Raw genomic sequence first — 18,417 nt, 5'->3', positions numbered from 1 at the left:
TAGACGTAATAAACAGCGTTTACGATTTGTGTTGTTCCCCTGAGGATCCACTGTTTATGCTCGCGTAGGAATATGTTAATGGGCTTTTGCTAAAATAAACTCAGACACTGCTTCATGCATCTTTACGGCTCTATATCTTAACTAATTAATTATCTTAATTATAAATTAATTAAACTTGAATAATTTTGTTGTCGTTCGGTTTTAAGAAATTCTCAGAGTTCGTAAAGCATTCGTTATGGTGCCACATTGCGGACGATTGACATACAGTCGTTTCGTCCTCTAGGACCCATAGATGATGCCATTGGCAAAAATCGCAGAAAACCCATTGGTCAAAATTACTGTTGAAGCAAAAGAGGATGGTTAGACCACCATAAATACCGATAGTTACAATTATGTTAGACAATCACTTTGTCGATAGCTTATATCTTGTATATCCCCCTCGATCGACAGTGTTGGTTGTCATTGTGTTTCCACTTCCATCTTGTTGTCTGTGTGTATTCCGTAGGCTATACTTAATGTTTATCCAATTAATTACATGCACGCAGTTTGTGTTAATGAATTCCAGCCGTCTGCGCAAAATTGTAACGTGAATGCATCATCCGTCATTTTTTGGCATGACGGAATGCAGCATTTATGACAATCACAAATCTTTCTTCTAAACATTTTTTTTTATTTAAACATTAAACTCTGTTCGGAGTTATAACCGTATAATTTTGACACGATTGTAGACAAACCGGCGCGTTATGATTATCTGACGGCAATTATGTTTAAAATTATGATACAATAATGTACATGTAATTACGTCAAAAGAGGTACTCGAGAGCTATGTTTCGTAAGTAAGATGGATACGTTTTATAGTGGTATTTCAGGTGGAATTGAAATATTTCCCGCTGTAAAACTTTGCCGTTTTATAAACCTAGCAAATGCAGATGACATCTATATTAGCTATGAATGCTATGGCCTCGTTTTTAACATTGACACTATAGGCGGATAGGTAGAGTGGTTAACACTCCGGCTTTCCAAGCAGGCGGCCGGTGTTCGATCTCCGAAGTCGCCGTACGCATGGAATATTAGAGAAAGTGTTTTTATCCCGCCCACACAACTCCAACAACCCAGGTGGAGTATAAAATGGTCTGGGGTGGGTGTTGCGTTATCTGTGCTGTAGCATTCAAGTGAAGTGGCACTATAAATGATACCATTGGAAGCAAGGTCCCACTACAAACAGAACAGAACACATCTCCAGCACACACACAGGCATACACACATGGGGAGATATTAGCCAGGTGGCATAGTACTAGTAGTTAGCGCCTGATAAGGCAGCTCCTGAGAATTCCTCAATATTGTATTGATTAATATATATATGCTAATTGCATTGACTGTGTCAAATTGTATATCTATGTACTGTAAAGCGCTTTAGAGTGGCTTATGTTAGCTAGATACCATGCTACTGACCTTCCATTCAGGGGATTGTTTTGTTCATTAAAATAGCAGGATAAAAACAACCACTTTCTTTAGCTAAATGCTAAATTTGGATTAAATAGCCAGATTTTCTTGGATATTAAATCATTTCAAAAAAGAAAATCAAAAACGGTAACTGTAACTACTGAACTGTTTTGAGTTTGCATCCATAGACGTTATGAATGCCAACTTGAAATGACACATATAAAATGAAGATGGAATTTATCATTCCGGTTGGCATTCATATTCCTTTCAGTGACAGCCGAAGGCAGTTCAATGCTTCAATGTACACCTATACTTTTTCATTGTCCTGATAAACACTTGCACTTTTGAATTTATCCTTCTGCATAGGACACGTATTTTATCAAAACTAAGCTGCAATGATTAAAAATGATAAAGAATTGGAAAGATTGGATCAACCATTACATTTTGCAAATTTAATATTAGTCCCGGCCCTTGCTTACAAATAAATGAGGTATTTTGTATAAAAAATACAGAAATTCTATATTCTTTACATACAAATTATTTCAATAAAGTTGATCAGTGACATTGATCTGTCATTTTGTTCGGGGTACCCCCGTCACTCAACATGGTGTTATTCAATGAGTTTCGTTGTCTTAAGGACGCAACATTCATAAACTATATCTGCCGTTGTTGTCCAGAGGTATATTTTTAGTTATATTGATCAGTAATATCTGATGTGTTTGCTTACGTATCAATATTTACGTAACAACTTCATAAAGAAATCAAAATGGGGGCTGAATATTGTCGACCCGTCGTTGAATTGAAAAACCCGACACATTGGACTTGCCCAGCTTCCGCGAGAAATATTCATGTTTTCCCCAGCAATACTTATTTAATCAGAGTGTAAGCTACACTTAGGGAGGTTTGTCAGTTGATAATGGTTTGATGAGGGTTTTCGTCAGTCATGTAGCCTACATGTGACCGTGGTAAACATTACCAGTGCCCGTTAATGCCAGGTTTAGCGACGGTGTCTTATTTGTCTGTCCAATATTCTCAAGATCAATGAGAAGTTTCCGTTTCTAATATTCTGATTTTTCCTGTTTTGTGGCCCAGACTTATCTCTCACTATAGTAAGTCTATATGCCTGTAGTCGGGGTAAGTGGTTGTTTCTGACACTCCGCTCGTTTTATTGAAATTCACGAGGACGAAACTGTTCCACCAAGAGTTTGAAGTGTGCTTTTAAGTCTATTTTTCTATGTCGGACATTATGATGACCCGATATCGTCTGTCTTGGTTCCTAACCATTATATCTCAGCTCGTGTCGGATGAAGAACCGACGTCATCAGATAACCGATTATGGCGTTCATGATGACAACAGCGCCTCCTGCTGAACATATCGGTTTAACGAGTATTGTTTGTAGACATATAAAATGTAGAGTCATACTTATATTTACAACAGAAGACTGCCTTATCGTCTCCTCTATCTAGTTTTATTTTATGTCACTTAACTATGGAAGGGTGAACGTAAGTGTGACTGAGGGGTACTTGGCCATCCAGCCAATGCTGATCTATCTTATGGCGCACGTTTAACTTCTTGATCATTGCTGCCATGCCTTGCTCCTCCATACTAAAAACCTTTCTTAACAATACTTTAAGATCTAAGAGTAGGAAACACTGCTGTGTCCGACTAATCAATACAAGGTATTGAATTTAAAGTACAGAACCTGACAATACTGATTAAATTCGCTTATATTTAATACAAATACATCATGAATTGGTGTTGATATTAGGAGTACGTGTTTCGCAGTGACAGTCGTGCCAACTCTACATAGAGTGGGTACGTATTGCGGCTGTCTAAGCGGGATGATTCAGCAGACGAGCCTCACACCACACTGTTAGAAAGCAATGCCGAGTGTGAATATAACCATGTCTACCTGTCCCATCAACAATTAACGGATCTGCTTGGTTATTCGTACTGCCTAGAAAACCCGATGGGAATGCTTTTTCATCATTGATCGTTTCCTTTATATTAGTTTCACGATGCTTCATTAAAGCACTGTTTGACCTTTAACCCCCAATTGATAAGTAGCTGATGATTTCGGAGCGTGAGCAGTCACGTTAAATTGTAGCTCGCTTGCCAATTACCAACAGCGATGTGCTCGTTAGAGCGAGTGTCCTATCGGACTGGAGACAGTTAAGACAGACAAAACTTCCATCTCTAATGTTCATATGTCATATAGCTTGCATAGACAAATACCCATCTCTACTTCATACTTCATATCTACCATAGTGATGTATTCAACAAGTTCTAAATACAATACAGGGAAGCAAAGAGAGCGCCCTCTGTCACGTTATCATGTACGTCGTCATAGCTTGGCATTATAAGCTTGACATATTTTTGATAATTATTGCAAATGATGTATAAAGAGGTCAGTATGGATAAGTATTGGTTACCGAGCATTGTAAATGTCACAGGTGATTTGTTTTATAGGCAGACATTATGACGGTTATTTCTGTATGGTGTTTCAAAGCTGCTGTACCGTTATATCGACCATTCCATGGTATCTCCTACTGTTACTCTTTATTCTCAATCTGTTTAAGTGAATTACTAGTTTTAGAGTAAATTTCTATTTACTCAAAATCCTTCATTTATAATGTTATATAAAGGGTTTTATTGGCACTATTTCCCTTGCCCGAGGTATCTGTTGATTCAGAAACCTTCAGTCTTTTGACCTCTAGTACCTCAAAGAACGAAATGACCATATGGTGCCGCACACTTTCGCGCTCTTTGGTTTTCGCATTGATAAACATTATTTCAAATCTGATTCCTTCTCGTATTTTTAGATTTAGATATCTCCACTACGCACTTTATATTTAAATGAAAAATACAGAGCAGCATTTTGTTTTAACTCTGTAACAATAGATAATATTACGAAGTTACAAGTTGTCTTTGTAACTCCAGACTTCATCTCGATACATGTAGCACTGTTTATTCATAAGATGAGTTACCGTCAATTAAAAACCTATCATGTTTAACGATACACTATTCATTTTTTATAAATTTTCTATCGAAATCTTAAGAGAATGTCGTGAATTATTCTCATACGAATTTCCCCCTGAAACAGTTGCCCGTTAAAAATAAGATATTCAAATTACATATGTTTGATATAATCAAGAATAGTTCACATTTGTTGGAATAATATACTTCATATCGTTCAATCCGGTACAAAACCTCCTTATTTCAAGTACGAGGTTTGAACATTGTGTGGGGTTTTTTTGTTAACCTATCGACGGAGTGTGGTGTAAGGTAAATAAAATGGCCGGTACTGTGTATGGGACATCACATGACATGAACGCTTGCCGTATCTGATGTCAGAGACGAGCGACTATTCATGGTGCGTTTCCATGTACTTGGCCTCCTCATTTCCCGGTGTTGTCTTTTTTAGACCGAAATGTAAGTTCCTCTTTTATCCTTGTATCTTCATACTACATGTACTTTTTCAATGGTCTCATTGAAAATCTGTTCTTATTTTGTCGTAGTTTTAACGATTTTGAATTAGAATTATGGTATAATTTGTAGACACTTCGGTAGTCTCTTGCTGTTTTTATTACGGTTTAAGAGGTAACTAAAAGTCCTTGTTTGAAGTGTGAAACACCTCGTTAGAGCTGATATTGATAGCATTTTATTAAGAGTGACAAAAGGAAAATGACACATGTCCGTCTTGTCCCCAAGGTTGACCGGACCGGAGGCGGAGAAATGACTGTCGAGGACTTTGAGCGCGTGCTGCGGGACCCAGAATTCTACCCTGACCTTGACAGACACACGGCGGAAGTCCTGATGATGAAGTGTCTAGAACCAAACCGTCAGTTCATTTCTTACCAGGAATTCATCAATATTGTAAGTAAATTTGTCTTATAGGGATTCATCAACGTCCTCTCTTATCCGGATTATTCTAACAAGAAATCCATCAACACGTACACAAATCAGTCGTCTCCTACTAGGAATGAGATAACATTGTGAGTGAATTCATCATTTTCTTCCGCCGACTAATCGACATTTTTAGTGCATCCGTCATCCTTAGCTTGATTTTATCAATAGTCATGGGACCTCGTCGATACGGCTTTATCTCCAGTGTACGGTAACTATAGGTCACGTATTCAAAAAACACAGAGATACTCTCTGTTAATTAGTATCCATTTGATTTGGTACCGGTTTGGATTATTTTGATATAGCTTTTACAGAACGATACATATAAAACATAAACATTAGTAACTAGTTTAATAATTATCATATCAATTAAGACACTATTATCATAGAAATAAAAATCTAATTTCCATTCTGTTGGGACATTATCTATGCCGTGTGGGGGTCTTCAAAGATAATAAAAGTCCAATGCCAGTATCATTAACACTTTCAGGTGGAATCTATGTCAGAGCCAAGTGAAGAGAAATATTTAATTCATTCTTAAAGGGAGGTAATCCATACATCACTGTAAACAGGGTGTGCATATCAGTCGGTGTCCTAGACCCGTCACCCATGTAGATCTCGCGATAATGAATTTGCTTTCTAGTATCTTTTTTAAGATCTTCATGCTAATATCTTAGGTTTAAAAATACGTTCGTGTTGTCCAGATAAAACCTTAACGCGTTAACACTTATTTCAGTTTGTGAGGTATACCTTCAAAGCGCAAATAATTACATCAATGTACATTTGTTTAACAATAATCTGATAAAATTACAACAACGTTTGCATAACTAATTTATAGTTATCATTATGTCCTTCGGAATCGTATGTGGCTTGTCTAGTCATAGTATTGATGTCCACAGTAATCTGATTAGGCCTAGTCGTTATTAATAGATGACGTGCCGGTGAGGTAACTGAGGTGGTTTATAGACAACACTACATGTCGGTTACTATCGCCGCGTTTAGTGATCCACAATGTCTATTCACACGACCCAGTACATGTATGTGGGCCTGTCAGTTATATCATAATAGAATCATAACGCTGAGTCATGTACCATGAGCTGATATTGTTATACGTCGCCTGTCCATGTGTTAGAACGTTATAACGGACATGTGTTAGAACGTGATAACGGACATGTGTTAGAACGTGATGACGGACATGTGTTAGAACGAGACAACGGACATGTGTTAGAACGTGACAACGGACATGTGTTAGAACGTGATAATGGACATGTGTTAGACCGTGATAACGGACATGTGTTAGAACGTGACAACGGACATGTGTTAGAACATGACAACGGACATGTGTTAGAACGTGATAACGTACATGTGTTAGAACGTGATAACGGACATGTGTTAGAACGTGATAACGGACATGTGTAAGAACGTGATAACGAACATGTGTTAGAACGTGATAACGGACATGTGTTAGAACGTGATAACGGACATGTGCTAGAACGTGATAATGGACATGTGTTGCCGTAGTTTTGTCGAAATTCGAATAGCGGTCTGGCCGACAATTTGTTATTCCTATGATAAGCTGCTTTGGTTCGCCTACCAACGTGGTACAGTTTATAAGTACATTGACATAAAACGACGATTGAGTAGACATTACCTTTTGTGTTACTATATCTTTATTATTCATATCAACAAATATCATTCAATGGATTAAAATAAGTCACCCCTTTGTTAATATCAGTCCTATATATATGTCGGTGCTCTCCAAACCTACACCCAAACTTTCTAGATATTTTAATGAGCATTGTTGGGTTTTGTGGGTTTTTTGAAACCCGATACAATGACTGTATTCTGTTAACATTACGCTGAACATCTACCTTACTCATACACGCAGCTGTTTGGGAGGTTAGTTTGTCTTCTTCGTGCTGGGTTGCAATAAGGCCATCACCAGATATTTTCATTTATGTTTGTCTTGGGACCACTGGTGTATTTGTACCCATGTCCAGTCTTTCTCTTTTAGTTCTTTCTCAACAGACCGCCTCCAGGTTTAGTTTGGTCTTTCTCTCTGTCTGTTTCCTGGTGGTGTCCATCTCATTGCTACTCTAGGGATGGGGTCATCCACCTCCATCTCCTTCGCTTAACTTCTTGTGAAAGAATATATTGTTGCAAACTCCGAATTCAACGGTATCTTTATTTAATTAGAAACCGTTTTATATATTTAAAATTCCAAATAACTTGTTTACGTTTCCATCACTTGAAATTCCTATATTAATTTCTATGTGACAAACAGACTTTAAAGTTTGTAGAATAGTAGAAAGTTGACTATGTTAACTGTCATATTGTTAAAGTGATTTGTTTAAAGAGAGAATTATTGTACATGACAGAATTACTGAAAATTTACGTTATCAATGTTTAACGCTCTAAATAACATTTTAAAAACTAAAATCCGTATCAACTTACAATACATAGAAATACTGAAACAAACTACTGTGTAAGGATACAGCCAATCCCACTTACTATATTGATTTTTGAGATCATTAATTACATATAAATCGATTTTTTTCAATTCTTACATCTATTTACAGCCTAGTCGTCCATAAAACGAAAAATAAGGAATAAGAAAATATTTTTTAAGTAAAATATAAATCTTAAAACGAAATTGTCCATGTACACTGTAAGTTATTGTGCTCGTCATGAGGTTATATTCATGTTTTATTTTAAATACTGTTTTCATCAGATTGTGGTTGCTTCCTTTGGAATGTCGTACATATATATTTTAGACACTTTTTATCAGACTGTTTGTGTTTTCCTGGGATGTCTCTGTGAGTGTAATAAAATGATATAAGACTTGTAATAATCAACGGATTCCTTCCTCCACCATAGCAAAAACTGTAAAACCTTGTCTGTACGAGGCCCGAGTCTAGCTGTTCAGAGTCTGGTTGGCTTAACGGCTCGTTTTGTATACATTTCAGTACACTATGTTTGAGAAATAATTGAAAATTTAAGAATATTTTTGTATTTAATGTGTTGCAGTGAGTTTTTTCATACCTACATATACTACTGCAGTATCTTAATAAGCTTTTTGAAGATTTTGATAAACGTTTTTCGTTAATATTTCTGAAAAGGCAATCATGGTTTGAAGAACTGTGCCCTGGAGGATGTTTACCATGAGTAGTAAACAACAACAGAAAGGGATTTGTAATCATCACAGGACGTGCTATTGACATATTATATCGATATGGTGGGAATGGAGCGAGGTTTGGCACGGAATCGAACGTTTCCTACACATCAAGATGTTTGTTTAGTGATTGGGAAATATTGTTCTCACGGCACATCAAATATAGATATAGAAAATCCTAAAAAAAGTATATCTAAATCAGTTACTTATATATCTCTGAAGCATAAGGTAAATACTGTTCTGTATATCTGAGATGTGTGCTAACGATTGATATCGACAAAACTATAAAGTTGCAATGCTACTCTCTAAATAGCATTGTAGGGACATGCCTATCGCCCTCTCGTGCAGACGTATCCTCGTATAAACAGTAAAGTGCTGGCCACTAAAAGTTCATCACAACCTGCCGATATTGTACCGCTGGCGACGTGGTGATTATTGAACTTTTTATGGCTAGCTCGTTAGTTACGAAGTAATGATTATTGAAGTAATACAACAGCAAGGTAACATGAATCAATACATTATTAATGTTTACAGATTACAGAAAGTTTCTTACAAACAGCTGTCAGACCGACTGCCTCTAAGAGTGTAGACAATTCACACTCGACCTGCTTGCCTGTCACCTGTGATATTCATATTTTAAAAGATAAATACGATAAGGATTTGTTCACCGAGAACAATCGATACGATTTGCGTGTCGGAAGAGGCGCTTCACGCATGACTGTTGATCCATTGTGGATGTCTTTAGCGACCGGTTTAGTTATTCATTGCCGTGTCATGCGTGAATAATCATTGTTTAATTGTTGTTCGTTTCCCTTGGAAGAATATATGTTTTCTCAATATTCAGTTTCATACAGCTACTTAAATATTAAAAGCAAGATATTTGCCATCAGTATTTTGTTCTAATTTCAAAACAGAGAACGTATATTCGAATATTTCTAAAAACGCTCTACAACAAATTACACACACATCACCATATACAGACGTATGGCTATAAATAGTTCACTAGACTTGATTCTGGTGTATATCACATTTCAGCTGAGTTAGAAACTGATATCAGTTCGAAAAGGATTTCAACCAAGACGTGCATTAATTAATTTGCCCCTTTTAATGTTAAGTAGATACAATTTCTGTTCTGTGTTTTGGTTTTCGGATTGAGTGTTGTGTTGATGCCATTAGGCTGATAGGACTATGACTCGAAGGTTGATACAGCGACAGTTTTAGAGCGTTCAGCGACAGTTTTAGAGCGTACCACAACTTGGATTTCCCGGATCAAGACGATTTACGAGAAAGCACTTTCTCTGCGATAATTTCCAATACGAATGAGTTTGGAGTTGTGAATTTCGTTGTTGACGGATGGTCTACACATTATTTGTCAATAAAATTATATTACGGTCGATTAAATATGTCCAATGAAAAGTTATGATCAGAATGAGGCTGGATAATCCTGATCTCATGGGAGTTTGAACATGTCGTCTATGTGAGCAGGGTAGGCCTTGGTAATCCTAGTCTCGAGGGAGCTTAAATATGTCGGGTAAACAACATTACTTCTGACACATTGGAGTAGCAATAAATGGCGAATACTCAATTCCATTTCTGTAATAGTTTTTACGTGTCTGTAGACCGACTCTCCGGCGGGCTATTGTCCTAGCTCTGGACCTTGTTGACTCGGACGCTATGTTACACCTGTGCCAGGTAGCTATGCTATATAATAGCATACTGAATAATTTAGCGGAAATTCAAACGCTGGTCCTGTCGTCATATTTAGTTGGATCCCAGACCGTATATCGTATAAATTAAATATTTATTACAGTTTTAGTTGACTTCTAATTATTCGCGGTCTGTCTGGGTATACAATGAGAAACACTTCACACGACTTCCATCATTTGTCGTAGTATAACCTGATTTTATAAAACTCAAGAAACATGTAGTATATGTGTTAGGATCAGTGTACTTGGACTTACAAATGTATTTTAGAGAAAACATTGAGACAGCAAATGAATCGAAATCATGATGTGTAAGTATGCTTTTGTTTGTCGGTATAAAAATATTAATGAAATCACCATATCGATTTGTAGGAAGGTTCCTTGCAATATCAATATTAAGTAAAAACGAACTTAATTAAAAGAATAAATTAAGGACGAAGCAGACACAAACATATTGATTACCTGTTTGAAGATAGTTTCTCTGTGACGGATTAAATGCAGTGACTAAATTCCATTGCATAACTGTTTTCATCTGCTCATAACGTTATATAATATTATCAGTTTCAGATTCAGAATCATATTATTCAATCTGGATAAACATTTAGATATGTCAATCAAGACTCCAGTCTGACTTTTAGATGAAATATTTCTGGAAAGATACCTTTTAATGTTTTAGCGCTGTTTTGAAATATTATTCTAAATAACCCACATTGAGTATCAAAACTAAATTATTTCATATCAATAATGTCAGCAAATTAAGATAAAGGCATTATGCACAAATTATTATAGAGTATTCATACCCGTTTCTACAAGATAAAAATAAAATCGCATTTCTCAAGATTAATACGAAATGATATCAAAAACCGCTTATCTCTCATTCAAACACTAAAAGGCAATTATTTTTGTGAATAATGATAAGAGTCTTTGTAATACACACTTATGCTTTCTGCATTCAGTTGTAATGACTTCATTTCATTGTGGTATAAAAATGATTTATTCAAAACAGCAATCAAAACTATCATTTCCAAGAGGATTAGTTTAAGTAGCAACTACGAGACACCATAAATGTCCAGAGAGGTTGATCACGTTACCAAGAGTTTGACAGGAAAGACAACAGTTCTTTGTACTCGTATTCGTGCATTTATAGTACTTCACTTAGCAAACTTCTAACAGTAGATCGTAAAAATCAGTTCTAATTATCCGTAAATACCTTCTGGAATCGTGTTAAGAAAATATATCTAGTTGTGGTGTTGGAACTATCTTATCCTGGCTATAGTCGTGTTTCTTGTTGTCTGTGCTTTTGTTCAATTACATACATATACCGAGATGTCAGGTGTGGAGAACTTACTCATTATTTCATACAAGTTTTACATCCAGTTATAAGAGGATGTTGTCTTTGATGACTTGATGTTTTATACACGTTTGTCTTTCACTTTCTATACATACCTTACTGTACATGTAGTACTAAGGTAAATGTAACAAAATTACTTTGGCGTCTCTATTACAAAGAGCGAGGCTATAGCCATTTCCAGCTGTATAATACGATAAACGAAGTTCTATTTTCCATATCTACATTTATTATTGTGATATATGATTCAGAAGAAATAAAATAGATATTGGTATGGATTTGTTCCATAATGGAAGCAAGGAAGACAAACAATGTGAAAGAATACTGCTTCATTATCAGTATATTTAAGATAGCAGCTTGAGATGATGATGTGAGGTCATATATGATTGTTATGTTTAACATGTAAACACAAATATTTTCCTTATTCATATATGAATATATGTGCCTGTAGGTATGTGTACATGTATTTATGCCAAAGTTCATGTCATACAATTATTATGTTCATATTTCTTAATACTAATTATTATATTAATTAAGAATTCGTCCAAAAAAAAAAGAAAATCATTTGAATATTGTTAGATATATACGACCCTACCTCACTACATAAAAGTAGACAACACCTACGATATAAATTCCTTCACTTCTGTTTTTTTCGTCATCTGAATAAAAGAAGCAGAGTTTAGAGTGTTCCCATTAATCCAGTATGCGGGTTGTCATCAATAAGAGTTATAGGTGTTATTTGTTAATACAAATATAGGTTTCCAATGTTCATTGTATACCTTTGTTTCATTATACACACAGTACGACATTACAAAGATGCCTGTGTCCATTATCTGTATGCAGATCTAACTTAAGGTCGGCTCCGTAGCGTCTCTATCTAACGTAAGGATATTTCTACAGCTACCATGTTTATTCCGGAATCAACTCAATCAGCACGTTGACAACACATCATTCTGGTACTACATCTGATAAAAGACGTCTCTTTTCAGTTTTGAGTCGGAGTTGATTGGGGGGTCCATGACTAATAGGCCTTGTCTCATATACATATTTTGTATTGAGACTTCGGTCGATTTATCATTTATGGACGTACTTCACGTCCACATCTAAAGAAGAATTGTATAGTGTCAAACACGTGTCTATCTCATAGATTTTCATAACATTAGGTTATGTGGGGTACTTACTAACTATACTTGTGATTATGTACGTAAGGGGTTGACCTTTGGTAGGAATTTTAAACTGGGTTTATAGTCATAACCTGTTCTACGGTTATGATGGTACAGACCAATGCTTCATATAAACCAACAATTATACACAAACTACATATATATCAAAATGAGTCATCGAGGATAGAGGTCAAAATATTCCAGTTTTAAAATTGTGAGATAAACGATACACCTATAAACATATGAAAGTAAAATAAATGATAGATAAGTGCCTGCCTAAAGCGATTTAGAAACGTATCATGTGTAAAATATACCTTCGATAGGTCATATGGATAAATCGAGTACAATAAATGGTGTATCCAGGATTGTCAACCGTAGAGACTACAATATACACTGTCATAACAGTCGTCATTATGACCTGATTTCAGACTATGAAGAGCGTCCGTCCTAATGAAAAATTTGCTCAGTATGTCCTTTAGGCTTAGTCACATGAAGTCTTGTCTAGATTAAAAAAAACGTGCTTAAGGCATAAGTTATTGACGTTGTTTTAATATTTCATTAAAAAGAGAACGACTCATATCTGCACGGACAGTCGAGCAAACAAGATCATTACTGTTGCAATTGGTGTTTTAGGCAGGTCTGGTTTGGTACACGTGTATTTTAAATGTCCCCTAAGCATACGACAGAGAAGAAACGCAGACCACCTCCTAATCCATAGTGACCTCTGCAATAGTTGCCCCGTACAGTCATAAAGTGGAATACAGCATGTCAAATATTTCCTCGAATCAATTTTTTAGTGTATGAATTATATGATCGGTCTTATATAGTAATTTATATGTGTTATGAATAGGGGTTAATATTTTGTCTTTACAAAAACAGTTTTGTATCGGTATAAGATATAGACAGTACACAACAGAACAGCACATCATACTTTACACGTTATTATCAGGAATAGGATTATGTGATTGGTACAGTAAACGGATACCTTTATCGAGGAACAAAGTTCGTTTGGTATTTTGAAGCAACATTTACAGAGACTACCATTCTGTCAATAGAATAAAACGATTTACGTATAACTGAGTAAGTGGTCTGTGTATTACCCTCAGCCTGTCAACAGATGAAACAGACATATGGATCCGTCCCCACCAGGACGAGGCAGTGCGCTATCAGATGATTTTTCATGCCAGTGCTAAACTATTGCACGGCTCTGTCTCAGACGAGTGGCGTAAGGCATGTTCTCTGTCCTTTTATGTAGAGATTATTCCTCGTTTTGTTGAATTCTTTATCTCTGACATACAATTATCAAAAGTACAGCTGTGACTTCGAGTCTGTAATTGATGCCAACCTTGTTCGTGTTCTGACGGTGTGGTGCCGTTAGCGAAACTTTGAAACCAAATAAGGAACGTTTTACAGACAACGATGTCTCTCCCTCTCCCCTACATCCATTCTCTTCCTCGATCTCTTTCAGAACATATTGATTTTCGTATGATAGACCTGTTTGATGCAATAAGCAATTTTATGGAGCTCAGATGCAAGTTTTGATTGTCATATCTATTTCTGCCAACTCCGTGATCACATGACGGGGAAGTTGGATTTAAACACATATCTCAAAATGTATCGAGGAACTATTCATTCCCAAAGAGTCTGTGTCCTTTTGACTGACTCCAATTTGTATAACAAAGTGAATGATAAATTATCTCGAGAACGACTAGAATATTTCTTGCTAAAACGAAATTTTCTGTAACCAGTACGAAGTGGTTGAACGTTTATTTAATTGTGATCCAAAAGGATGGTTCCTCACGCACAGTCACCTATTTGGCAGCACGCACCAGAGCCATAGACTTCTCCTTAAATACAGTGTGTAATAGATCGCCAGTGACATGAATAGGATCGATAGTCGGCGGTTACTCATTAAGCAAGTCTCTTGGTATGATGAATAAACAAGGTCAATTAAGTGTGCATATTTCCGATTAAGTTATGAATAAATTAAACTTCATAAATGGAAAGAACAATTGGTGATTCAATTTGAAACGTACATAAAAAACATAGTTAAAAGTAATCTATTAGATATGAATCTTTGCTGAGGGAAACAACCAAATCGCCTCGCTCATACATTGTAAAAGATACCTTACAGGTCCGAAGTAATCTGCCTTATTTTGTAATACTATTTTGTATTACTATTTCGTATTACTATTTCGTATTGCTATTTTGTACTACTATTTCGTATTTATTACTATATTGTATTAGCATTGGGTTTTTCATCACATTCATGACATCGAAGTATAATGAGTTTATATTAAAATGGTCATGGGTTATATTTTGGTTAATCAGCTGCTTTCTAAGTGAAAAAATCGAGAATGGTTGAATAGAGGACAGATAAAGAAAATTATGTTCCGCAGTTTCCTCACCAAGGTTGCATGTGCATATCATATTGGAGAATCTTTTAAATGGTCAAGAAAAAGGTCGGAGTTCAAATTGCTGGCTTCATTTCTAAGTTGACACATAATTATATGTATATTTCGACTGCCATCATTTGTATACGTTTTTGTTGTAGCCGAGACAGTTTCATTATTTTTGAAGAGTAGAGCTTTAAATTGTGAGTTGAATTCCCTAAAAGTACTTGGAAAATAGCTACTTTAATAGCTTACTGTTCTACATATTGGAGTGTTGAAATATCTAGTCGTCCTTAATGGATATCTTTCATTTTCATTGTGATATATAAATGGTTGCGCTATATCTTTCAGATGTTGCGCGGACATGCCATGAAGTATCTTAAACATTAATCTTAATTTTTGTTTTTGTCGACTATCCGAGAGAGATTCCCAGACAAGTTCTTTATATAATTTATGATGAGAGGTACCTTTGCGCAATCCTGTTATGACTCTAGCAGGTTCTAAATGAACAGATTCAAGCAGTTGTTTAGATTGTTCCGTGCAATTGTCCCCCAAACGTCTGCATAATCCAATACAGGAAAAATATATGTTTTATATATCTTTAAAAGAGTTTTTCTTGAGACTCATTTTTTAAGTGATTTTAATATATTTACCCTTTTAAACGCTTTTTCATATAGATACTTTACATGGTGAATCCATTTACCATCTTCAGATGAAATAACACCTAGATGTTTGTGAGTAGCAAGGGATTGAACTGGGCTATTGTTAAAAATATATCTGGATGTAGCGTGTCTCTTTTCCTAGTAAATATCATTGATACAATTTTTGAAGGGTTGAAATTAATATCCCACTTTTTTCCAAGTACCAATATTTGAAAGATTTTCTGAAATTTTATTAGCTATTTCAATATTGTTATTTTCAATTATTTCACTTAATGAGATATCATCAGCAAATAATTTTATGTAACTAGTTACAATATCGGCTATAATATTAGTATATAAAAGAAATAAAAAGGGACCTAAAACAGGTCCCTGTGGAACTCCAGCGTTTACAGATTTATAAGTTGAAAAAATGCCCTCGGTTAAAACACGTTGTTTTCTATCTGACAAGTAATTTTTAAACCAACTTAGCAAGTTTCCTTAAATACCATAGGATTCTAGTTTGTATAATAACCCTTCATGCCACACTCTATCGAAGGCTTTATATGACTATATTGTATTACTATTTAGTAATCATATTTTGAATTACTATTTTTGTATTACTATTTCGTATTACTATTTCGTATTACTATTTCGCACGTATTACTATTTCGTATTACTATTTCGTATTGCTATTTTGTACTACTATTTCGTATTTATTACTGTATTGTATTAGTATTTATCAATATCATTTTGTACTACTATTTCGTATGACTTAAACCAACTTAGCAAGTTTCCTTAAATACCATAGGATTCTATTGTATTACTATTTCGTATTACTATTTCGTATTACTATTTCGCACGTATTACTATTTCGTATTACTATTTCGTATTGCTATTTTGTACTACGATTTCGTATTTATTACTGTATTGTATTAGTATTTATCAATATTATGTTGTACTACTTTTTCGTATGACTATATTGTACTACTATTTAGTAATCATATTTTGTACTACATTTTTGTATTACTATTTCGTATTACTATTTCGTATTGCTATTTTGTACTACTATTTCGTATTTATTACTGTATTGTATTAGTATTTATCAATATTATTTTGTACTACTTTTTCGTAAGACTATATTGTACTACTATTTAGTAATCATATTTTGTACTACATTTTTGTATTACTATTTTTAGTGTTACTTTGCATTACATCTCCTGCATTGTTATCAGTACAAGTATAGGAACATGAAAAAAGTGTTAGCTAAATTGCTGACCTTGACTTGGAAAATATATTTCTTTCAGGTTCCATGACATTTTTATAGCTTCACTAGTAGACAGTTAACAATCTCTCTATGAAGTAGAGTACAATAGCACTGTTAAAGCAAAGAAAATTAATCATGTGGGATCTTTATCATTCCGTTGACAAGACTATTACTATAATGTTGATTGTTCATTTTTATAATCCGGTATAAAAAATATAGTAGATGACCTTTAGATCAAACACTGCTTCCCCTTATACAGTGGACATTCATAGAACACATGGCTTCAAACCAGACGTAATGTTTGTAAAATGGCAAAGTCATCTAAGGTATCAACTGAAACTAAGTCAACAAAATAGCAAATGTGCATTCCTGTTATTTCCTTTACCAAACTCTCAGACCTCAGGTGGTCAGAATATCGTATTCACATATACTAAAATCTGTAAAATGCTGTGAGTAGGAAAATCGGACAAACGTATTGATATCACAGAAAACCTATATAATATTTAAAGTACATCAATAGTCAGATAAACGGATTGAGAAATAATTATAACTCATGTTTAGCTCGCCTGGTCCGAACTTATGCCATACCACGGCGTTCGTCGCCCGTCTGTCAACTTTCCTTGACAACGCTACTAGTCCTGAACAGCCTTTTAGATTTTGACCAAATTTGACCTTTGGCAAAGAGAACTCAATTTTACATAAAAGGAGGGCGTGGCCCCTCTGAGGGCCAAATAGGGTGATATGAAAATTAAACATTTAAAATAATTCTTCTTCTGAACCATTTGAGGGATTTTATCCAAATTTGACCTGAAGCATCCTTGGGCAGAGAAGACTCAATTTTGTATAAATAGATGATCGCTTTTAGGGGATAGAGGGACGGGCCCGATAGGGGAAAATGAGCTTTATCCACCCCAATTCATTGGGGCAGAAATGAGGAACCTAACGAGGGCGGGTGTTACTTAGAGACAGAGCCAATGTTTGGAAATAATTTCAGTATTATACGTAATAAGAACAACTTTTCAGGGTTGCTTTATTATCCAGGTGAGCGATACAGGCCATCTGGGTAACTTGGCTATGAATACAATTAAAACCCCATGATATTGTCAACATTAGTCCAATAAATACCAGTGTTGTAAAGGTACTCAAATCGTCAAGACAAACGTGGGAACTCTAAACTTAACGATAGTGACGATCAGCGAGTCGTCAAATGGAGGTCATATTATCTAGATTTTACTGTACATCGACCGTTAAACAAACGGACAAATATGTAATCTTAATACAGTAAAAGCTTGACCGCACTAAATAGTTTGATGTTGGTATTGCTACCCCGCCACTGTTGTTATTTTGCTACCCCGCCACTGTTGTTATTGCTACCCCGCCACT

At 35.3% G+C, this 18,417-nt stretch overlaps 1 protein-coding gene across 1 annotated transcript in view; it reads left to right on the top strand.

The window, feature by feature from the left end:
- The window catches only part of LOC110448923 (rhomboid-related protein 2-like), a 56,813-nt gene that overhangs the window by 26,653 nt on the left and 11,743 nt on the right, over positions 1 to 18,417 (top strand). The window contains exon 4 of the mRNA XM_021495436.1: positions 5,156 to 5,320. Within this exon, the coding sequence (XP_021351111.1) occupies positions 5,156 to 5,320 (165 nt within the window). The remainder of the gene's footprint in view (positions 1 to 5,155; positions 5,321 to 18,417) is intronic.

This window comes from Mizuhopecten yessoensis, unplaced genomic scaffold (genome assembly GCF_002113885.1).
Source record: "Mizuhopecten yessoensis strain PY_sf001 unplaced genomic scaffold, ASM211388v2 scaffold4373_2, whole genome shotgun sequence".
Lineage (NCBI taxonomy): Eukaryota > Metazoa > Mollusca > Bivalvia > Pectinida > Pectinidae > Mizuhopecten > Mizuhopecten yessoensis.
Note: the sequence above shows the minus strand (reverse complement) of the source record. Positions and strands in the feature narration are given on the sequence as shown.